The 21,261-nt window shown below is 35.4% G+C and overlaps 1 protein-coding gene across 1 annotated transcript in view; it reads left to right on the top strand.

The window, feature by feature from the left end:
• Nucleotides 1-20,699, top strand: part of LOC124638307 (G-protein coupled receptor dmsr-1-like) — a 58,900-nt gene extending 38,201 nt beyond the window's left edge. The window contains exons 4-7 of the mRNA XM_047175239.1: nt 4,534-4,670; nt 9,112-9,214; nt 17,482-17,869; nt 18,244-20,699. Coding sequence (XP_047031195.1) covers nt 4,534-4,670; nt 9,112-9,214; nt 17,482-17,869; nt 18,244-18,467 — 852 coding nt within the window. The 3' untranslated portion in view covers nt 18,468-20,699. The remainder of the gene's footprint in view (nt 1-4,533; nt 4,671-9,111; nt 9,215-17,481; nt 17,870-18,243) is intronic.
• Nucleotides 20,700-21,261: the final 562 nt, after the last annotated feature.

The following is a 21,261-nucleotide window of genomic DNA, read 5'->3' as shown; positions in this document are numbered from 1 at the left end:
ATACATGAGCATGAGAAAAGACTCAGGCTACTTTTTACCCGGTTGCGGAAAGTGGTATTATAATATCAATATATGACTCAGGTGTTGGTAATATTATCATATCAAGACGACGTTAGTCTGCCCGTGATCATGGATGCTGTAAAGGATCCGAAAAGTCGGGATTAAATAATATAAGCATAACCGCGATTAAATCCGTAAAAGTAGTTTTATTTAAATGGCTAATATTCGCGAAAGTGTCAGAAATCAATAAAGAAAATGTGGTTTCTCTGGAATATTTTACACATAGATACTATGATTTATTCTAGACCTGTGAAGGAGCTACATTCTAATACAGATTGTTTATGTAAATATACGTCTGAATTACCATACGGAGATTTGTATACTTTGATATTGAAATGATACAATACCATGTTTACTGTCCAGGACAACAATGTTGTGTTACGATTTGTTTCTTGTAGTTTGAGATTTCAAATTTTATTTGATAGAATTTCAGTTTTTACTTGCTCTATCTGAGGTTTTCTTTAGATTCACCGAACAAATTACATAAGTGAGCATTCTTTCGTAGATATAAACTTGCTTTCCTTTCAAAAGCTTTAATTATCTCCAAAAAATACGTGTAGGTATTATGTTGAGAAAAGTTTAAGCATCCGCTTGTTTTATTTATATTCTCTCTTACATATATATAGCATTATAACTGCACTGTTGAAGGTTACTGACGACATCCGTCTTGCGATGGAAAATAAATCCCTGACGTTACTGGTGCTTCTTGACTTCAGCAGTGCATTTAATTCTGTCGATTTCGACATTCTTCTAGGTATCCTTAAATCTATTAATATATCTTCTTCCACGTTAAATTGGTTTGACTCCTATCTTAGAGGCCGTACGCAGTGTGTCCGGCTTAATAACGTATCCTCCAATTGGTGCAACCTTTCTGCGGGTGTACCTCAAGGTGGCGTTCTCTCTCCTCTCCTTTTCTCTGTTTCATTGACTCTGTCACTAAGGTCATTTCTTCCAACTTCCATTTCTATGCGGACGACTTGCAGCTCTACAGACATTTTCCGTTAAGCGATGCGGAATCTGCCGTTGCCGCCATGAATCATGACCTGAATATGATCGAGGTCTGGGCGCAGTCCTTTGGGCTGCAGATCAATACCAAGAAGTCTCAGGCCATGATCATTGGCGGCAGATACTTGCGGGGCAGGCTTGATGTTGCGTCATTGCCTCCTCTTTGTTGAGCGGTTGCAAAATTTATGTATTCGCTTTGTTTTCAATCTCTAAAAATATGATCTTCTATCTTGAAGTTCTTTGCGAAAATGAGAAACATCTCATTTTCGCAAAGAACTCAAGTGGCTCCCTATTCGTCTTAGCAGGAACACTCGCATTTTGTGTCTCCTATTTAATATCCTTTTTAATCCCAAAACTCCTTCCTATCTGCGAGAACGCTTCTCATTTGTTCGCTTGCCAGAACGCATCTCAAATCTCTCCTTAAAATCCCCTCCCATTCCACTGACTTTTATTCCTCCTCCTTCACAGTTCACGCAGTACGGTTGTGGAATTCGCTGCCGCCTGAATTAAGGAGCTGTCAAACTGTTGCTACTCTTAAACAGAAACTTAACAACTACTATTTGCCCTCCTCTTCTTCATAGAGTCATTTTATAAAATATGTATTTTTGTATTTATATATTACCTTTTGCTTTATATATCTGTATATATATATATGATTAATTTATATATTTACTACGTCTTTTTACACAGTCTATCTACTTCTCTTTATTCTAACTCTCCCACTACGGGTCTGCTGGAAGAGATTTCGTTAGAAATAAGCAGTACCTTTGTACTATTTTATGCTATATCTACTTCTTTTATATTCTTTCTGTGTACATAAATGGTTAAATAAATAAAATAAATAAATAAATAAATATATAGGCACATACCTATATAGAGAAAATTATTCTGTCCTACCCTTACGCTTTCACGTGTTCACGATAAGACGACTGGACAGATAGAATGATGGATGAATCATTGTTAAAGTTTGGTAACATTAATTTGGTCATAAGATTGATTGAAACCTGCACGGAGGATGTCTGACGCCATAATGATATTTAGGCACCCTTTGTCTATGGAATTTTATTATTGATAGGGAGAAGGGCCCTGACTGATGTCATCTGGTTTTCTGGTGATATGTATACGGGTACAATAAGTAACCACGAATGTTCTGGTGAAATAAAAGATAATATGGTCAAAAAATATTTCATTCCTCCTATCCGCTTTGTGTTTCTACTTAACGTTTAAGATGATCTATTTCAGTAATTATTCATAGAACACAAAATAGTACATACTGGTTAGGTTACAGGTTACTAGTACTTGGGTATAAAACAGATTTCAGGATGTATTTAGATAGGCAGGTAGGTATGTAGGTACTTATATTTTTTTCAGATTCGTTGATACAACATCATAAAGATTTTTATGGGTTGTAATAAAATATACTCACTGCTCCTATTTTCTGAATTACAATAAATCCTGCTTTAAATTCCGTAAATCTTTTCCTTACCTTTTTTATCAGTCATTCACAAGCCGGGTGAAGCCATAAAAACAATATTTTCAAAATACATACACACATCAAAAGTGTCTAGGGATCAACATATATTTTTGCAATAACTTTTCTCCTGATTGATATTAATTAAAATTTTCTTTAAGGATTCATCAAATAAAGTGTTTTCGTTTGTCACAGTAACGATAAACCAAGTCACCTTTGCACTAATAAAGAAATTTGCCATTTTCCTAATAAAGGGATTTTTGACATTTGAAACACTAACACAAAAGTTCGAAAAAAAAGACTGAAATAACAGTTTTCTTTAAAAGTTTATTGGGTAACTTAAACAATTAATAATCCGTGTTTCTACCGCGAACACTAACAACACAAGAACATCGGTTTGGCATACTCAAAATGAGTTCATCCAAATCACGATGTGGAATGGCCGCCCATGTTCGTTGCAACAACAAAAAAAGGTCTTCTTGCGACTGGATACCCTCCATATTCGGCAGAGCTCTTCTCTGTAGCATATCCCATGCATGCTCAATCGGGTTCAAGTCTGGCGACTGAGCAGGCCAGGGCAGGACATTGATGTTAGCTGCCGCGAGAGTCTGTCTTACAACTCTTGCGGTGTGCGGTCGTGCATTATCATGCATTAACTGAAATAAGGGACCGATTTGCACTTGTAGAGGAACGATGACGTCTGATACAATCGTCTCAGCATAAATTTGAGCGTTGAGGTTGCTTCTGATCCAAATCAACTCAGTTCTTCCGCCGATCCAAATACCCGCCCATACCATGATGGTTCCACCACTATAAGGATGGACTTCCTGGCAGGATTTTAATCGCTGTTGGCGTCCAGGGGTTCTCCAGTGTCGTATACGTCTTGTATCCGGTCTCATACCAAAACGAGACTCATCAGAAAAGCACACGAAACGCCATTGTTCTTCTGCCCAATTTCTGTGTTCAAGAGCCCATTGATATCGAATCCTACGATTGTGCATTGCTATAGGTGGTACCCGTAGCGGTCTTCGGGAATGAAGGTTCACTTCATGCAAGCGGTTTCTGACTGTTTGGTCGCTAATTAAGTTCCCTGAAGAGTGATGAAGCCTCACGGCTAACATCATGGCGGTTATTGTTGGAGCTCTTCGAGTTAAGATTTGAATGTATCGGTCTTGTCTCCGTGTGGTGCAGCGATACCGTCCTCCATGGCGCTCAGCTACGGTACCAGTGCTTCGGTAACGTGTCCAAAGTCGACTGATAACACTCTGACTTGTATTCAGAGCTAAAGCCACAGTACGTTGCCGGGAACCAGCTTCTATCATTCCCACGGCTCTGAGCATTTCTTCCCTGCTTAAATGACGTCGCCGCTCCATAATAACGTTGGTTTTAATCAGTAGTAGGGAAACAGTAGCACTAATAATGTCTTCAATGCGTTGTATGTGTTTATAGGGAAAATATTGACAGCTGATTTTCATCTTTTACTCGAATTTGATTCACAGTTCCTGATTCAAATTATGAAATGCACCAAAAAGGATCCATATAAATTTATAAAATCATAAATTTATTACAAAGCCACATCTCAATCTCAAGAAATCCGCATAAAAATGCTTGATCCCTAGACACTTTTGATGTGTGTATTTAAGGGTTTATTTAAACTCGTTATTACCAAAAAGGTTTAATAAAATATTTTTCCATTAACAAAATATTGTTCCACATTAACAAGGAAATGTAAAAAAAGAATTAAATAATGTCGGTTCAGAAATTAATTGTTTAGGTAAAAATACATCGACAACAAAAACTAATTTATTTTAAGGACATATTTATTTTAATAAAATGCTGCCTTTTATTTATTTAAATTATTATTCGAACTTCTACGAAGTTCCAAATTCGAATAACTTTATATTTCTAATGGCAAAACAAAACATAAAGTATTTAGTATTATGGACTTTTATTTTAATTTAAATTTCGAAATTCTAATTTCGTTTTTTTTTTCACAGCTGTTCCCAGACCAGGAAGAGCGGCCATATTCCTGGGCAGTGTATATGCTGTTCCATAGTCACTTCACTCAGATTCTGCACACAGCTTCTATACTGCTCACGTTATCGCTAGCAGTCTGGCGGTATATTGCTATCAAGTAAGGCACCGATTATTTTTACTTCGTGCATTGTATTGTTGCGTCGTTATATAACGATAGCCGAAACATTTTCAGATGTCCAATGATTTCCTCGGCTGGTTACGGTTTGGTTACTGTGAATTTCAATAATCGAGCTATCTGCTGTTTTTTGATTGGAGATAGAATTTGAGATTAACGTCATGCAAAATTAGGTGTATCATCAAAAATACGGATCATCCTTGCCGTTTAACTATGCGTATTAAAGTTATATGGTCATTTAAGTATTTTTAACAAAACGCTATGCGATAAATTTTCCATATGTAGATTTATTTTCGGTCTCCAGTTTATTTTATTTATATAATGAATGTCATTGGCAGACCAAACACAATGCTAATGAAGCCCTTTTTATAATTATTAGTATACCTCTCCGAACTCCCTAACTCTATTTACGTCCATTTTCCATTTTCAGTAGACATAAAACATTTACAGTTTGGTTCAGATTTTTTAAGCTTTATAGGCTTTAATTTACCTACATAAATAAACATTAAGAGTGGGCACACTGTAGACTAAACAGTAGGCCAGATGTATAGTTGACTGTATGTTAACGACATAGTATGTTGACCCGATGGTTGGCATTTTTTTTCAATTGCAATCAAAGTTTTCAGTTGGTCTATTTGCGTAATGTAATTGTAACGTGCGTACTCTCATTCATCTTCATACTGATTTATGAGCCCACACAAACATTCGGCCGTCTTTAAGTTTGCAGTACACTTAAGGTCATCCTCCGAGCCTTTTCCTAACTATGTTGGAGTCGGCTTCCAGTCTAACCAGATTCAGCCGAGTACCAGAGCTTTACAAGGAGCGACTGCCTATCTGACCTCCTCAACCCATTTACCGGGGCCACCCAACGCAGTACACTTAAGGTACCTAAACAATTTTTTTTTTGTTTAGAACCTTATATTTCATCATAGAGATCAAATTCGTTCTAAAATAACCCTTTTTAACCCCCGAAGACTTGATCTACATAATTTTGCAATGTTTGGGAACTGTAAATAACGAGTCCGTATTTTATTTTAAACCAACATTGCTTGGTCCTAAACTTTGATTTATTTCAAACAGAATTGAGCAAACTTTGTTTTCGTAATCAATTTTTATTTGCTTTTAACTAATTTTGTGAAAACATTGGGAAATTTTGAACCTAAATGGCATGATTAAAAATTACCTAATACCAAAAATTGAAGAGACTCTTCTTAAATCTAATCTTTTTAAATCTAATTCTCTTGGCACTTTTTAGGTATAAAAAATAACGAAAGTTTGTATTTAAGTCAAATACCTAACGATTTGTTTGTTTCCTTGTGGACTGACCGCAGACACCTACGTTAGTTAAGGTATTGAATTTAGGTCAAATAAGTCATAAGGACACGTAGGTAAATACTTAACGCATGATAAATAACATGTCTTTTTAAGAACTAACCAATTTCTTTGCCTCTGCGTTTTTCAAAATTGTGTTATATACCATATACCTGACTAAAAAGTATAAAATAAGTAAACATAAAAATCCACATTTTATCTATCTGTTATTGTACATAATTAAGTAAGAATCGCATGGTAATTAGTGATGGAATAATGAAGTATTTATACCTATATGTTCGTATTGATAACGCCGAACAGCTAAATTCCCTAAGGACATTACACACTGACCTAAATTCGTCAATGAAGGCGTGTTGTCCTCGATGGTATGGTGAAAACAAGCCTAATAATATTGAATGTAAACACAGAATAAACATAGCAAGTTATACTTACATACTTATATGATTATCTCTGATGAAAAGTAGTGTTTTTTTTTATATAAATGGAACGTGATTATCTTTGATTTTAGTAAAAGGTTTCTTTTTTATCAAAGGTTTGGCGTTTGGTACCTAATTCTGAAAATCATCTTGACACAACTCTTTATGATATAAAACACAAGCAAACCATCTTAGTAGCTGGGGACATCAATATAAACATTATCCGTCTTACCACAAAAACTTTTAAACGTCAGTTTATGCCTTGTCTAAAAAAATGTCAAATTATGACGTTGACATATGGTTCATTTTGCAGCCAAAATTTTATTAGACAAGTGTAAAACAGGGTTTAAAGTTTTTGTAGTAAGGCCCTGTTGATTTAGAAAATAGCCAGGCATCAAGTTATTCGTGCCTCATGGCCTCACACGACCTGGCCCCTGCCATAACTGTTCCCACAAGAGGTGGCTCATGTATTGACCATATTTTCGTTAAAACTAACGCAACTCCACTCGGTCTAATATGCAACCTATCCATCACAGATCACGACTTAGCGCTATGTAGTGTACCCCTGAAGTCGCAGAACAAGAAACAAACCAAACGCTGGAAAATCAAAACCGATTGGGACGCTGTGGTTGATGAGATCGCCGAATCAGACTGGGAAACCCGTATACTACTCCTCATGTGTAAACAATTCATTAAACCTTTTCAACGACATCGTTACTAGTGCCATTAACAAATACACAAAAAAAATAAAAATCTCGAGATAACTAATATCCAATATCCAACCATGGGTCACACCCGGCTTAAATAGATGCATGAGAAACCGTGACAAACTACACCTAGAGTGCAAAGCCAACCCTAATGATGCCACCAAACACGTAATTTGCACCCGATAACCACGTACATTTGTTGCTACGAAATCTCAAAACTTTACACAACAAGAAGGAAATAGACGGAAATAAAAACAATCCCAAAAGGCTTTGGACTGCCATAAAAGACATATGTGGAAATAAAAACATCCAAAACAATGCTAGAGAGCTAATTGCATCCAGTTCTTCCCCCGTGTAGCAGTAGTCAGTGGCGGCCCTAGGGGTGTGCGAACTGTGCCGTCGCACAGGGCCTCGCGCTTGGGGGGGCCTCGCGCTACAACCCACAACTTTTTATATTTTTTTTATTTTTGCTTAATTCCGAGTTTAATTTGAGAGTCCTTAAACAAACAATTTAACAAAAATCGCGCTCGCTACGCTCGCGGCTGTTCCTTTGACAGTACCTTTCCTTCTAAATTGATTAAAGTACTTTTATGTCCCAAAACTCAAAAATTTTCGCGCTCGCTACGCTCGCGACTTCCCCTTGCACTGTTGTTTATTATACAACTTTAGGTGCTTGGGTGACCCAAACCTCAAAAATTTGTGCGCTCGCTACGCTCGCGGGTGCTTTACCTTTCACTTGTTTTATTTTTTTCACCCTTTTTTAGCCGAACCTAGAAGGTAGCGCCGCTTTAAGTCCTTTTATTTACAAGAAAATAACTCATAGTACAACGTATGAATGTGATTGCACGGTAATGATTGCACCCTGGCGCTACATGAGCTAGAGACGGCCCTGAATCAGTTATACGAAGAGCTGAATATTATCTCGGTGCTGAAATATATATTAGAAAATAATTTTACTGAAATTTATCCCACTACCGAAATAGTCTTGAGAATTCGAATAATAAAACAATAATACCGAAAAAGCAGTTTTTCGAGGCTTAAAATTATTGAAACATGTTTAAGGAATTCGATGACACAAGATCGACTTTCAGCCCTTGCTATTCTTTCGATCGAAAATGACGTTGCTCATTCATTCGATTATTCTGCTTTAATTAAAGATTTTAGTCTTAAGAAAAGTCGCAAGCATCAGATCATTTTAATATTTGTTAATTTTGTGATTCTTTGAATGTAGTAAAAATAAAATTTTATTAATTTGTTTAACTTGTCCATTTCTCCTCAAACATGACGTTTAGCTAAATCTAAACACCAGCCCACTCTCGCAACACATACTTTTCACGTAGGACAAAGGGCCTCGCATAGACCTGCCGCACGTAGCCTCGCAATGGCTAGGGCCGCCGCTGGCAGTAGTACTCGACAGTTGCAATCAACATTTTGTTAATGTGGGAGAGGAACACGCAGCCAAAATTCTTAATAAAATTGGAATTACACACAACTTTTTAATAGATTCTTACCGACCTTGAGATGAGATGGGAAGACAAAACTTTTGATCACAACATTTTTTATGCTAGTAAGGTGTTAGAAAGAGACAAACGGCCTCCGTTCTAACTATCCCTCTCGGCTCGGATTTGCCTCTGTGTATTATGCAACCAATTTAGTACCTTATTGCGTTGGAATAGAGTTCATTTTCGTAAATATATATTTTGAGCATGCGCAACCTTGTTTACTATATTACATCTATGGTTCAGACAAACTACGCGCGTAACTGTCAGCGCCGATGTTCAGCGTTACTGTAAGGGAAGGTTCATATCTGACGGAAAATGCTACGAGCGTATCGTAAATCGTCTGTTTTGGCGTTATGCGACCGATGATAAGCGACGCATATTCCGTCAGATATTAATCTTACTCGCCTTATGTATGCCTACGACGTCGTGTGCAAAGTGCCTTATTTAATCAAAACTTTTTGCCCAGGTATCCAACGTACAGCCCATCGCTGTGCACAGATAGAAGATGCACAATAGCCATACTGCTCAGCTTCGTGTTACCGCCTATATTATGCATACCTTCGTATTTTGTAAGTATGTCTACATTTTCTTTTGCTTATAATCATCATCCAGTCTTTATCCCAATTTCATTTGGACACATGTTCTTTTCTTCAATACTTTTCTATCTGACGTCATCTTACGAGTAGGCTCCTCAATAGTAGGTAATCATACCTATTTCTTTTTCACAATCATGCTCAAAACTTTTCTTTGGATATGTGGTTTACAATACCTCCACTCGCGTCATATTTGAATGTTAGAAATACCTACTTCAATATAAGATATTTTTTTATACTATTCAAAACAAGAAAAAAAGGCTAATTACACTCAATATATGTTATATAATTGAGAATTTGTTTTGAGTGTGTATCCCATTTACCCTTGTCAATATAGCACGGCCATTTTGTATTTTGTTATTACTTTTTATTAGGGTTCCGTACCTCGAAAGGAAAAAACGGAACCCTTATAGGATCACTTTGTTGTCCGTCTGTCTGTCTGTCTGTCTGTCTGTCTGTCTGTCTGTCTGTCTGTCTGTCTGTCTGTCTGTCTGTCTGTCAAGACCCTTTATCTTAAGAACGCGTGGACGTATCAAGCTGAAATTCACATGAAATACTCGGGTCTATTGTCCCTTTAGGCTGTGAAAATATCAAGCTTCTAAGCCAAGCCAATCAAAAGATACAACCGATTATGTCGATATTTTCAACAAATTCTCGACACTCGCAAAGGAATCAAAACCTACAGGGTACTTCCCGTAAACTCAGAATCTTGAAATTTGGCATGAAGCATTGTTATATAATGCAAATATAGGAAAAATTGCGAAAATCTCATTTTTTTTTGTTATATAATATAAAAAAAATATTTTAATAAAATGAAACTTACTACCTTATTTCTCACGAACGAATAAAGGTACCAAATTGAAATTTATACCAAATACCTAGGTCTATTGTCCCTTTAAGCAATGAAAAAATCAAACTTCTAAGTTAACGCGATCAAAAGATACAGCAGTTTTACCGACACCTTAGACGAATTTCCGTCACACGCTAGGGAATCAAAACCTACAAGGTACTTCCCGTGAACTCAGAATCTTAAAATTCGGCACGAAGCAACGTTATATAGTACAGATAAAGGAAAAATTGCGAAAATGATAAATTTGAAGTTACATAAAATATTAAAATATTATTTTTGCTTACATGACATAAAATATTTTTTTAATAATTATAAACTTACTACCTACCCTTTTTCACATGAACGCGTAGAGATATTAACGTTTTGAATAAAAAGTGAAATTCATATCAAACACTTCTTAAATATAATGGCCTCTAAACTGTGAAAAATTTTAAATCATTCAATGGTCATTGGGCACCTTAGTATGAAAACCATACCCACGGCGGATACGAACGAAATATAGCACAGTATAATGATAAAGGCTCTGATTTACTATGGCATTAGTCGCATCAATGTGAACCATGGGAATCTAGAGAAAATCAGGTGTAAACATTAAATATTTTCCTCATTTCAATGGGGAATTTAAACGACCAAGTTTGACGGAATTGAGAAATCATTTCTTTGTAGTGAAAGAGTATACTCGCCGTTTATTTCCATTGTCATCAGGTCAGGATCTGATGATGGAAATCCTGAGAAATCGAGGGCAACTATCAGAAAATGTAGGCATGCATAGGATTAAAACTTGATTCTCAGATGTATGTCTGGTGATACTGTCAAACAGTGAAGGTTTAGAGCTTACCTGATGATGGAGACGTGAGAAAGTCGAGAGAACTCCTCAACAGTATGTTTTAGTTACGTCGTGTTTGGGCTTATATTATTCGTATTGACGAGAACTTTTCACAAAAGTTATAAAAATAAAAACTTTTTACAAAAAAAAACAACTTCTAAAACAACAAGAAAACTGTTTATATGCATCGGTCTAGATCTCGGTGGTTAAATAAATATAGATGCATCCTCTAGACACCGACTTCTAGACCGATGCACCTAACATCTTTTTACCCGACTGCCAAAGAAGGAGGGTAATGTTTTTCGAGTGTATGTAAGTATGTATGTATGTCTGTTCCTTTGTGACCTCCTGTAGCCTAAACGGCTTGATGGATTTTGATGTATGAGGTATCGTTAGATTTGTCTTGATTACGGGAGTGTCATAGGATACATTTTATCATAAAAGTCCCACGGGATATTTTTTCTAAATTTCCCTTTAAAAAAATATGTATGCGGTATCATTAGATTCATTTCAATCACGGGAGTAATTAATATAGGATACGTTTTTTCTCAAAATTCCCACGGGAACATGTTAATTCTGCGTCAACGCAAAGCAACTCATGCGTTAGCAAGCAAAAAGCGATTCTTTTGGCGATACAATCACGTCGTCTTGATCAAATGCATGAACGTCGTCTTGATCGTCTTGAACGTCGCATTGGCGGTAAATTTATGTTGCGGAGTAACATCACTCGTAATCTAAAGCCAAATGTCGTCGAAATAATTTAAAATGGTACTTACATATACATAGTCTTCTACATCTACAACATTTTCGTTAAATAAAAACAGCTAAAAAGTTATAAATAAAAGAATTATTATTAAAAAAACAAAATACCCGACTGCACACTAAAAAAAGAGTAAAACAAGCCCCACAATAATATTGATCAATACAACTTTACTGAATATAATTTATAAATATTGATGGAAAGCATCGCAGGCGGGGACCACCTTGACCGCCACCAACGAAAATTCTGCTAAATGGTGCACAACCGAAATGACTATAAATAAGCCTCTGTTGGTCCCCGCCTGCGATGCTTTCCATCAATATTTATAAATTATATTCAGTAAAGTTGTATTGATCAATATTATTGTGGGGCTTGTTTTACTCTTTTTTTAGTGTGCAGTCGGGTATTTTGTTTTTTTAATAATAATTCTTTTTTAATTTCTTTCTTGCTTTTGTTTTCTTGTTGCTTTTTTATATGTTTGAAGTTGGATTTGTTTGTAAAATGCTACAAAATAAAATAATGCCGACTTTATAAAACAAAGAAAGGGACAGAATTACACTTTTGTCAAGGCTCTAGAAACCAGGCGGAAAAAAACCTGAAACTGGGGCTCTTTAGGTGATTAATCCCTCAAAAATAAAAGATCCCATTCCTGCAATGGCTGCTTTAACCCAAGTTAGTAGTGAATTCTCATCACCTAAAATAAAATAAGTTCCAACACAAGGTTACGTTATAAATTGTAAAGGAGTTCCCATAACTATATCTGATCTTAGCTGTCGATCCCACAATGGCAGTCAAACCTATCTTTGTGGAAAGTCTTCGCCAATACGAATAAAATAAGCCCAAACACGTGGTAGTTGCAACATACCGTTCGGGAGTTCCCTTGACTCTCTGTAGTCTCCATAATCAAATCAGCTCCAAACCTTCAGTTTACCAGTACCCTCAAAAATACACTCACATGTCTGGTTATGACTCGATGCGTGCCTACAATATTCAAGAGTTGCCCTCGATTTCTCTGGGTTTCCAGATCCTCATCAGATCCTGGTCATCCGGATTGGCACCTTCCTTCTTTATGAAATGTCTTTACCAATAAAAACTAGCATTGCAACCTGTACAATCCTCTGAAACTGCTTGTCTTTTATATTTTTCAAACGATCCTGGACATTCGTCTCCATGGAATTTTAATAAAATATTTATATTCAAAGAAACGTCATACCATTCTCCACGATTTAAAACGACTTTGATTCATGTCCGCCACTTTTTACAAAGCGGGTCAGATATGCCCCATGACCTTTAAGACATAATTAGTTATTTTCAATCAGATTTCTGAATGATGACTATAAAATGTTGTATATAAATAACTTCAATAAAATAACTTTTACAAGGTACTGGCCTACTATTTTAGTTATATTATAAAATAAAAAATATTAACTATTTTGACTCTCACGAAATTACCATAACTATGATTGTTCTAAACTGAACGGTTGGCGCGAAACTCACTTTTTATCTATACAGCATTTGTACGGAACCCTCGGTGCGCGAGTCCGACTCGCACTTGGCCGGTTTATTTTTTATTACGTATTTATTTTATAAGTTGGTGAAAAAAATTTGTCTGTCAGACCCGTATCGTTCATTTTCATCTGAAGGTATTTTCCTTTGATATGTACTTACACTTACGTGATTTTCCATTTCGAAGAAATAAGTTGTTTGTGTTTTAAATTACTTTTTATAAATAAACAATGTAGGTACGCAATGAGAAGAACGACAATGGAAATACATGTAATATACGTCATTTGGGTTGCCTTTGGTCGAACTTTTTTCAATCAACTATATTGCATCGTTAGTCAACATAACGAACATTTTTTTTTTAAAAAACTTGTCTATTGCCTGCAAAGCCATCAAAGGGAAAAGTCTATTTCGAACAGCATTTAAAAAAACATATGACTATTCCGAGCAGAACGGCAAACAAATAACTATGTAAAAATACAAATAGTGCCACTCAATGTAGAAATACTGGCAGTTTTAGAATAAAAAAGTGCTGGCAGTCTAAAAATGTTACGGCATCAGTTGACCGCGATGGGTAGATGTATTAACATTACTTCATGTTTTATAGAATATAGTAGACGGTATAAAAATAGGTGGACGCACGGTTATGCGAAGTAAACGCACTGAACAAAACGATTTGTTTATTCCTTTGCAAGAAATCTTTATTACCTACCTAAGAACATTCACCGTCTTACCACAAAAACTTTTAAACGTCAGTTTATGCCTTGTCTAAAAAAATGACAAATTATGACGTTGACATATGGTTCATTTTGCAGCCAAAATTTTATTAGACAAGTGTAAAACAGGGTTTAAAGTTTTTGTAGTAAGGCCCTCAATGTTTATCATTTTGTATGTTATCGACAAACTAGTAACTTAGTAATACATTAATGAATAAAGTATATTGCATAGTACATATAAACGTGACAGGCGAAGAGTTTTCCAGATGAATTTCCACGAACCACGGAAGAATTCATGGTAGCTATTGTTTGAAACATGTTAAAAGTTTCTTGAACATTACAGTTCAGTAGATTTTGAGGTGGTACAATTTACCAACTGGTCCAATTTATGCAACCCTATATTATTTTCTCGTATAAGTTTCAATACAAGCTATTTCTTACTATACAATTAAAAAAAATATTTACAAGATTATTGATCTGAAATGCCCATGGTTAGACCCAGAGAAAATATAATTTATATAAGTTTTTCCAGAAAGTTCTTCCTTCACATATAAAGCCTCATAATGTCAGTGCCCTAGAGATTAAACCAAGTTTATAAAAGGCAACCCAAATCACTTGGTCATTATGTGTGCACAATGCTTTACTTATCATCATAAAACTTGATGTACCTTTAACTTTTCATAGCTTCCCGCGTAAATAACCATTTCACAAGATTTTTCGAGTAAATGGGTTTGACATATAATTTTAATAACAAAAACTGTAGCAACAGTATACCTGTGCTGTAAATGATGTATGTACCATCCGACCGATCACACGTTTGCCCCGTTTTATTAAAAAATGGGTACAAATTGACGCATGGTCCTTTCATTGGTCGATTAAAAACTATCAGAGTCAATTTTAGATAGGTAGTTAGGATATCAGAAGATACTTTACTAGATTAAATTGCTAATGAATATTGCTTTATAGAATCGATAAAGATTTATGACCCGATATTATGCTAAAAGCAAATTCCGTTTAGGGTTTTGTGCGTATTGTGGAATTTTCAGTCAATCAAAACGCATCGCGCCATCGCGCGATCGCTGCCAATTAGGAAGACGCCTTAAGTCGTCAATTTTATTTGGGGTCAGCGCAGCACGTTTTCTCCTTCCATACTTTTATCTGCCGTCATCTCATAAGTAACATTCTTTCTAACAAACCCTTATAATATAACTATCTGACCCATTGATTCTAACAGTACCTACGTAATGCTATACTAATTTATGCTGCTAATTTGTAATATCAGTAGCCTTATCATCGGCGTATTATCATAGGCCAATGTTCTCCGTTCTATCGATATAACGATATAGCTTGTCTAACGGCTGTCATGAAATCTAATAGCGTGTTTCAACGCAAACTAGACTAAGGAGGATCACACACTAGACAAAGAGGAAAACCTAAGCAATTCGTTGTTTCAATTAGTTATTAGTTAGTTATGTCAGTGTTTGGTATTATTTACACCGCGAATTTGATTAAAGTAAATAAGATAGATAGATAGATATATTCTTTATTATGCACACCAATTAAAAATCAACAAGAACAAACAAACATTTTGAAGTCGGTGACACAATGGGCGGTCTTATCGCTGAAAGCGATCTCCTACAGACAACCTTTGGATGGATTGTGATAAAAAGGAATAAGATCAAAGTTGTGGAAATAAGTACGAGGTGAAAACGGATAGGTACAGTAGTAAGGAAGAATTACCATTTACATATGCCGCGCTGACCCCAAATAAAATTGCTATATGGGTAGGAGCCAAAGTTTTCATAAAAATCTATGTTACCAAAAGACTGTTGTGTGGTAGTGTGTAACCAGCTTAAAACCACATTTACCGTAACTATAAGGGATATTCAAATTCTAGATTCAGGTAAATAGTTCAGGTTGAGTGGTGTTTACGCAGATTTTATATAAACCTGTCAATTCACAAATTGGGCACACAGATTCTTGTACAAGTGTTTCTTAGAAGTAAATGTTTTTGTTCCGAGTTATTTGAACTAGAATTTAATTTTAGTTTTTGTTTCGCACTGTAACTACTTCTCACATTCAAGACATTCTTCTGTGAAAGGGTAGAATTTCAAATTAAAAGTTAGGTTACTTTCCATGTTAACGAAACAGTGTCCAACTTATTTTATTAGACTTAGAACCTTTTGCATAGTTTCCAACACTTTTTTATTATTATTGCTTCAGCTACAAAAAAGCACAATGTAAAGTACTTTTTTCTAGCAAAGTAAAGTTGTTATGGTTTTTCTTGAGGTCTTCATAAAAGGTCTCCATGACAATTTCACAATCAAATAGTTTAAGACATTTTCTTTCCCAAGCAATAAACTGTAAGTAGTGTAGGTTTTTTTTATCTTTATTTATTTGAATTTCTATTCATATACATGAGAATAATTTTACTTACATTTTTTTTTCCAATTGTTAATCTTTATTACGAGCTGTAGTTCGGATTAAGCTTGATGTTATGAAAATCCATAACCACGTAACCCCAATATAGGCTCTATATATCATATCACCACAACAATATCTGTCTACGGTTGAACTATTGTACGCCTAGTGATTTTCGATATTAATTTGTATTCCTTTGAGAAGATTGATATTAGTTCGAATAGCGTGAAACTATGCCATTATCGAAACTGAGGTTAGACCGCTCCTATAATTAATTGATTTCTCTTAAGTATTGCGTGTCTGTAATATATCACTGTGTAACATAATTGTGTTAATTTGAAGGTGAAGGTCAAGATGGGACGTTAAGTCAATATTCCTAGTGTTATGTAACACTACTGAGGTCCAAGTTTATTGATAACATAAACGTCCATTTTCTCAAAACAATTATATATTTACTTTGAAACTTGTACATGAAAATTTACAGTAAACAGTTGTTTTAAGAAAACTGTTTCCGTCTTACCACAAAAACTTTTAAACATCAGTTTAAGACTTGTCTAAAAAAATGTCAAATTATGACGTTGACATATGGTTCATTTTGCAGCCACAATTTTTTTAGACAAGTGTAAAACAGGTGTTTAAGTTTTTGTAGTATGGCCATTTATGTTCATGTTGTCGGTGAATTGGGCCCGAATATACTTATACACATAAAAAGATTAGATGAAACAATACACTGTTTCTATTGAAACTTACATAATATTATAATTAGTAGTATCCCCTAAAGAGTTACTTCGTAATTACAAAACTTTTATCAGACGATTGTCCAGCGGGATTGTTAATTAAGCGCTAGTCGGAAAGTGCGATCAGAAACATTATCTTATCGATATCGACAGTTTCTCCTATAACATAAAGGAGATCGTGTGATATTTTTTGTGGCAAATCGATAATATCAAGGTTGAACATGACATTGTAGAAACTTAAGTAGCCTTTAAAAAAATCTCACCATTTTCCAAAATCAGTTTCTGATGGTCTCTTACCTGCAGAAATAGAAACACAACTCGTTTGTTTCTAATCACAATTCAAAAGTGATACTTCACAAAATTAATCGTATCTTACATCAAACGAAATTAAACAAAGTACTTTTACTAACAAAATTAATTTCTCTTTCAGGTATTCACAATACACAAAGATTTCGCTTTCGACAAAAGTGGACATATGCTGACAAAAGTCTACTTTGTCGACTCTGATTACGACGGCAGCTTATACCAGATTAATTTCTGGGTGCATGCAGTACTTATAAAGTTGTTACCTTGTGTCATACTGACTGTTATAAGTGCGTGGCTAGTAAGAGCATTGTACAGAGCAAATAGTAGGAAGAAAGCTCTGAAAGGCTACAGCGCTTGTCCCGCGAACACGGTTGTCAATGGCAACGGAAATGTGTTTACGAGAAAGTCTACGAAACGCTCGAAAGCGGAGCGGAGGACTGATCGGACTACGAAGATGTTGGTAGCTGTGCTGTTGCTGTTCCTGTTGACGGAATTTCCTCAAGGAATTTTAGGTGAGTTCTTGAACATATAGTTTTTTTAATTCTCGTTCCGAGAAGTGTCACAGATACATATTAGCTAGATAGGGTGATGATATTGTAAAGGCAGCTAGCTGCTGATTGAAGCAGGTCAGATTAATGGTCAAAATATTGCTCAGCTCAGCCGGTGTGCCCTTTTTGATGGAAAATCATCAAATGACCCCTCCCTCATGTGGGTTAGCGACACTCCCGTCAGACTCTTACTGACTAAAACCCATCATGTTCCTTCTAAAGCTCTTTTGGCACCAGGCGCTCGGTAACTCTTTCAAACAATCCCTCAGCCTCAGCAGGCTTTGGCCTCTAGACGTAATACCTGTTTTAGAAGTTAATTTTTCTTTTTTTCTTTTCAGGTCTTCTAAGTGGAGTCCTCGGAAGGTGTTTCTTTAAGCAATGTTACGATCTCTTCGGCGAGCTGATGGATGCACTGGCACTCCTGAACGGGGCTATCAACTTCGTCCTATACTGTTCCATGTCTCGACAGTTCAGGACGACTTTCGGGCAGATGATACGGAATAGGTGTGCGCCCGCGCAAAGAGCGAACTCGCATACCGAACTACAGACTACGTATGTGTAAATGTAGGTACAGTGAAGTGATAAAGTGTTTACCTATAAGTGTAAAAAGACATGCTTTGGACTTATATGCAGTGTTAACATACTTAAATCTTAAAAAATGTTTTGGACATGTTCTTTTTTGCAAAAAAGTGAGTAGTGTTGAACTCAATAGTGAAAGACTGAAGCACAACTTTGAGTGACTATACTATGACTATTCGAACTCGATTGCAAGGTGTACCTAAATACTAAAATGTCGTTCGAAAAATAATAGGTACACGAGATATAAATGTGGCTTAAATATTAAGAGTGTTTTAGTATTCGCGTGTTCTACGGACAACGAAAAACTTTACTGTTAAGTATGAACTTTAATGTACATTGCCTTGCTTAGTAATGGACGCATTGAAATGAATGTTACGTACAAAGTGGAATTGATACCATAGCGGAAAGTAGTTTTCATTTAACTGTCGATCAAACACATTAAAATATGTTTTTTTTTTCTGTGACAAATTAAAACAAAGCAATAGATGATGATGGTGTATTTTTTTCATTAAATATGTACAAATAGAAAAAAAATATAGGTACGTGTAATATCAATGATGGTAAAAATATTTTGATATAGGGACTTTTCCACCTGATAAAATACACTGTGTAGATAACTGTGTCAATTTATTGGCAAATTGTTCGAGAAGGTACCTACAGAGGAAAATTTGTACAGAATTGTACCTAATAAGAAAATTGTGACGTGAATCATACGGATGGATACTCCGTGTATTTTTCAAAGAATATTACAAAAACATGCTTTAAAAAGCTTGTATGAGTACATTGTATGTATGTTCTCATTGACTTTGCCAAACTGACCGTTTTTCTTCCATTAAATCCTAAACACACAAAAAAGACAAAACTTTTCCTCAATTTTCATCAGTTGGCTAGCTGTGTTTAACGAAATACGTATAGATTGAAACTTGTACAAAGAATAAGACATTTTTCTTTTATTTCCACTGACCGAAACTTTCCACTCGATAACCCTTTGTAAATTGAAATACCTACCTATTGTCATTTCAGATCTAAGTTGTCTTTTATTTTTTGTGTCTGTAATCGATCTGACGGTCTCAATATAATCACCAGTTAGATACCATTTTCTAACCGTTTTATTATTTTCTAAAGATTATTTGTATTGGTATGTTTTGAAAGGTCATATCACCACTCAACAAATACATTTATGAAGCCGCCATTTTTCTTGTAAACCCTTTTTATGATGGCGCGAATGCCACCATCAGTTAAGGTCTCGATCTGACCGCGACAATGATAAATCGAATCTCGAATATTCAAGACAGTGATTGAAACGTCTTTCGGCCTCTTGTAAAATATTATGTTCAGAGAGTCTGTCAGGAACAACCAAACGTAAGGCTCGGTTTCACTCGCTACCGATAAAGTGTCAGGTAGTTAATGCTATATACTAGATATTGCTTGTATTTATCTCTCAGACAAGTTCTTGATAGAGCTATCAGAGACTTTGTCCAAAACCGATGAAACTAGCCATAAATGGGTACATACAGGAATGCAATCGAATTTTCATTATCCCTAGAAAGAGAATGCCATCGATTTAAACATAAACACGAGTAATAAACACAACTTTTTGTGAATCATTAGATTTCCCACCCCCAAGTAAATTCCCTTTAAAAAGAATTAGTAACGTTTTTATACGACTTTCCTCTCATAAATAAAGGGGAGTGTCTTTCAAAAGATTTATAGGCACAACGGTTTGTTTATGCCGCTCAATAAAGAAAGCTAAACAAATGTTTGCATTAGTCACAATTTGGGGCAACCCTGCTGTATCCTCTATGATTTGCATAAACTCGTGCAATATCAACTAGGCACGTACATTTTGCACGATCGGTACAGAATTCCACAGTCGTATCGTGGAAAGAGTACAACAATTCTATATTTGTAGCCACTATTGTGTGAATGAAACTTGTTTTCAAAGGGTATATTTTTAATACAAAATAGCTGGAGGGCTTCCCTAAGGATGTATCGTTTTGAGATAGGAATATGTCTTTCATGTTATGTACTCTATAATGTAAAATGCTTTCTTGACGCTATCACGGAAGATTTCGTTTCGTCACGAAGGCTTGATGACAGTTATATTAATACTAATTAATATGTTACTCGAGATAGGAAGAACGGTTGTTTGTAAAATATATAATTGTATAGTATTTTATTTAATGCCGTAATAAATGGAATTGTTACTCTAAAAGCGAAGTTTTATTTGTAGCTACAGCCTGTCAATCTTCTCCCTATTCACGGTGAAATTTCCTCGCAATCATAGATTATTAGTTTTTCTGTATTGCTAGATTTTCTTTTTGACTTCTTCTCATAAAAATGTTTTGACTAATGTAAATGTAGTTCCATTAATTTAAAATATTTTATAGTCAAGTGTTAATGTTGTACGGTTGATGAGTTTAAGGCCTATAATTCAGGTAATTAAATATCCGGCTAGGCAAATAAATACAATTGAAATAAAGATTTAAAATCGTAGTAAGTATCTGATATTGTCACATCGCAATTAATTAAGAATTTCTGGTACTTGTTGAAGCATTATAAATAAAAGTGGGCAAAAATCGAGTCCAACCGGATAGCTGAAATCGATTCCAAGTTGATGTCTTGTAAGGTACGAAGAAACCATAACAGAACCAGCCAAATAAAAGCGTTTAATTAATTTAAGAAACGATCTTCATTTCACGTTTAATTATTTTTGCTTCTGTCCACGGCGAAGCCCACGGGGTTTTTGGAAAACAATAATGTTTACGTTCTTTTGA

The sequence above is a fragment of the Helicoverpa zea genome, chromosome 17 (assembly GCF_022581195.2).
Source record: "Helicoverpa zea isolate HzStark_Cry1AcR chromosome 17, ilHelZeax1.1, whole genome shotgun sequence".
In the NCBI taxonomy this organism is placed as follows: domain Eukaryota; kingdom Metazoa; phylum Arthropoda; class Insecta; order Lepidoptera; family Noctuidae; genus Helicoverpa; species Helicoverpa zea.
This window is presented reverse-complemented; position numbering and strand designations above follow the sequence as displayed.